The sequence below is a fragment of the Pelodiscus sinensis genome, chromosome 1, assembly GCF_049634645.1.
Source record: "Pelodiscus sinensis isolate JC-2024 chromosome 1, ASM4963464v1, whole genome shotgun sequence".
Lineage (NCBI taxonomy): Eukaryota > Metazoa > Chordata > Testudines > Trionychidae > Pelodiscus > Pelodiscus sinensis.
Genome location: NC_134711.1, coordinates 335,248,712 through 335,252,639, shown reverse-complemented (window position 1 = coordinate 335,252,639; position 3,928 = coordinate 335,248,712). Strand labels below are relative to the sequence as shown.

Below are 3,928 nucleotides of genomic sequence, written 5' to 3'. Positions count from 1 at the left end.
ACATAATAGGGATCACAGAAACCTGGTGGAATGAGGACAATCAGAGGGACACAACCATACCGGGATATAAAATAAAAAAATAGACAGAATAGGACAGAATAGGCCATGTGGGTGGTGGAGTGGCACTGTATGTGAAAGATAACAGAATCAGATGAAGTAAAAATCTTAAATGAATCAACATGTTCAATAGAATCGCTATGGATAGTAATTTCATGCTCCAATAATAAGAATTTAGCCGTAGGGATATATTACCGACCACCTGACCAGAACAGTGACAGTGACATTGAAATGCTGAGGGAGATTAGAGAGGCTATCAAAATAAAAAACTCTATAATAATGGGGGATTTCAACTATCCCCATATTGACTGGATACACGTCACCTCAGGACTAGATGCAGAGATAAAAATTCTCGATGCCTTAAATGACTGCTTCTTGGAGCGGCTGGTGCAGGAACCCACAAGGGCAGAGGCAATTCTCAATTTAGTCCTGAGCGGAGCGCGGGATCAGGTCCAGGAGGTAACTATTACAGGACCGCTTGGAAATAGTGACCATAATATAATAACGTTTAACATTCCTGTGGTGGGAAGAACACCTCAGCAGTCCAGCACCCTGGCATTTAATTTCAAAAAGGGCAACTATGCAAAAATGAGGAGGCTAGTTAAACAGAATTTAAAAGGCACAGTGACTAGAGTAAAATCCCTGCAAGCTGCATGGAAACTTTTTAAAGACACCATAATAGAGGCCCAACTGAAATGTATACCCCAAATTAAAAAAAATAGCAAGAGACCTAAAAAAGAGTCACTGTGGTTAAGGAATGGTGCCCTGGTCTCTGTTTGTCAGCAGCTGGAGAGGGATGGCAGGAGACAAATCGCTTGATCATTGTCTTCGGTCCACCCTCTCTGGGGCACCTGGTGTTGGCCACTGTCGGCAGACAGGCTACTGAGCTAGACGGACCTTCGGTCTGACCCAGTACGGCCGTTCTTATGTTCTAGGGACACTGTTCCTACCCATCCTGGCTAGTAGCCATTGATGGACCTAACCTCCATGAATCTAGCTAGCTCTTTTTTGAACCCTGTTAAAGTCCTAAAATCTCCCTACAACAACGCACCTCAAAGTTCCAGAGGGAAAAGTCTGAACTGGGGAGAACTTCTGGTCCCAGGCAGGAATGACAGAAGCCTGCCTGAAAAAACCTAACCTGCTTGTACTTACTAACTAGGTGGGCCACTGCTTGAACGAAATCCTGACTAGTACATGAGGCTTAGACAATAGTTTTCTTTTATTTCTTATTGTTAATCTACTTAGATCTGTTTGCTATCGTCTATTGTCCTTTTAAACCTCTCTTTCTATTGCTTTCCTTTGTGGAAGTGGAGCCCGGGGTAACAAATGCATACTGGTTGTGTTTTCACCAGGACAGCACCGTGCAGCTCAGGGGTCTTTGGCTGGGCAGCTGGGAATATTTTGGCTGTAGCATCACTTTTGTGGGTCAATGAGCAGCTGGCCAAAGCATCCATGAAGACAGCTGGGTGTAGTCCCTCCCTGTGTTGGCGTGAGGCAAGCTTTGCAGCTTGTCACATCACGGTGCAAGTGGGAGCCAAGACTGGGGAGACCGAGGGCTCAGCTGTATCTCTGTTCCAGGTGATGCCCTGGGGAGGACCCATCACAGAGATGATCCACAAAATGAGGGGGGAAGGGGAGCAGTGAGCAACTGGCGTGGGGTTTGGAGGGATGATGTGGCTCGGGGCAGGGCCTGGGAGCAGGGGGTGGGTCTATAGGGTGGCAACCAGATGTGTCGTACACATACCTATTCCCTAGTGTGTCATGCTGAGTACCAGAGTCAGGTCACGACAGGAATTAATCTCTCTTTGATTGGCCAGCCTGTGATACAGGGAAGAAGGCCCAGCACCCTCTCGCCTGCCAGTGCTGCTCAGAGCTCAGTGGAAGAGCTAGAGCACCAGCAGAAAACCTTACTCTCTTTTTGAGCAAAGAGTCAGAAGAGCCTGTCTCGGATCTGCTTGGTCCTCACCCCATAGATGATGGGGTTCAGCATGGGGGGCACCAGGAGGTACACGTTGGCAAGGAGAACATGAAAAGAGAGGGGCAAATTGTGACCAAACCGCTGCGAGAGGGAGGAGAAGTAAGTTGGGATGTAGAAAGCTAAGATGGCACAGAGGTGGGAGACACAAGTGCCAAAAGTCTTGAGCCGGGCGTCCTTTGTGGGGAGGCGGAAGATGGCCCTGAGGATCTGGGTGTAGGACACAGCGATCAAAATCACATACAGACCATTTATACAGAGTAGCACCGAGAGGCCGTAGTAACTACTGATGCGGATGTCGGCACAGGCCAGTTTCACCACATCTATGTGCTCACAGTGCGTGTAGGGGATGATGTTGGTTCTGCAATATGGCCACTGCCTCGCCAGGAAGGGGTAGGGTAATGCAAGTACGCCACCACTCAGAAGCACGGCCAAACCGATTTTGGCCACCACAGGGTTTGTCAGGATGGTGGAATGTCTCAGGGGATTACAGATGGCCACGTAGCGATCTAAGGCCATGGCCACGAAGATCCCAGACTCAATCGCAGAGAAGCAGTGAACAAAGTACAGCTGGGTGAGGCAGGCACTGAAACCGATCTCCCTGTCATTGAACCAGAAGTTGCTCAGCATTGTGGGCAGGGTGGATGTGGACAGGACCAGGTCGGTGATGGCCAGCATGCAGAGGAAATAGTACATGGGCTCATGGAGGCTCGGCTCTGTCTTCACAATGTATAGGATGGTGAAATTTGCCAAGATGGTTATGACGTAAATGGCACAGAAGGGGATGGAGACCCAGATATGAGCTGCCTCCAGGCCAGGGATGCCCTGCAGGATGAAGGTGGAGGGGTTGGTGAAGATGGTTCTGTTGGAACTGGACATAGAGTAGCAGAGAAGGAGTCCAATACAGAGACCGAACAGTCTTTCCTGAATGTATTCTGTCTTCTCCCGACTTTGGGCATGTGCCCCGGGTCTCGCGTGATGTCACAGTACAAATGCCTGGAGGGAGAGACAATGTTAGTATGAGATGTGACATTCAGCGCTGGAGACTTCTCCTGGGTGAAGCAGACTGGTCGCTCTTCACACAAGTAATAACATTTTCCTTATGCAGAGAAATGAAATACAAAAACTGATCCTACACATTCAAATTCCTTATTTTATATTTTATATTTGTATATGTTTGTCTGGAGGTAGATGGCAGGGGAAGGATCATGTCAGGATTACCGGCTGTGGTCCCTCCCTCTGTGGTACCTGGCATTGGCCACTGTCAGCAGACAGGATACTGGGATAGATGGACCTTTAGTTTGACCCAGTCTGGCCATTTTTATGGTATGTTCTTGTGTTATGTAGAAATAGTTCTGTTCTGCAGTTGGAGAGAAGTAAGACAAAGCACTGCGCCTGCATTTGTGGGGAGGGATAGCTCAGTGGTTTGAGCATTAGCCTGCTAAACCCCGGGCGGTGAGTTCAATTCTTGCAGAGGCCATTTAGGAATTTCGGGCAAAAATTCATCAGGAATGATACTTGGTCCTGCTGTGAAGGCAGGGGACTGGACTCAATGACCTTTCAAGGTCCCTTCTAGTTCTAGGAGATAGGCAGTCTCTATTATTATTATTAGATGAGAAAGCACTTTGCAGTCCATCGGCAGTCAAGGAGGGTGACAAACACCCTCAACACTAGAATCGTAACTTTAGGATCACCAGAGTTAAGAACTGACTGATCAACCAGACAGCTGATTCAGAAACACATGTTTGCAGTCCACCAGCAGCAGAGCCAAAGAAAAACACAAACAAAAAAGGCAAATGCCAGAAAGTTCTCTGTTAAATGTCAACTATTAAAAATAAAGACAAGGTTTGAAAATATAGACATGACAGAGAATACAACATCAATCACCTGCACACA

At 47.6% G+C, this 3,928-nt stretch overlaps 1 protein-coding gene across 1 annotated transcript; it reads right to left on the bottom strand.

Moving 5' to 3' along the window:
* Window positions 1-1,987: 1,987 nt before the first annotated feature.
* Window positions 1,988-2,911, bottom strand: LOC142827768 (olfactory receptor 52N4-like). Its single transcript, XM_075923502.1, has one exon. It carries the CDS (start codon window positions 2,909-2,911, stop codon window positions 1,988-1,990), a length of 924 nt encoding a protein of 307 aa, XP_075779617.1.
* Between the last annotated feature and the right edge of the window lie 1,017 nt (window positions 2,912-3,928).

Coding starts and splice junctions, on each gene's coding strand:
- LOC142827768 (XM_075923502.1), bottom strand. CDS start 2,911: ATGTCCAGTTCCAACAGAACCATCTTCACCAACCCCTCCACCTTCATC.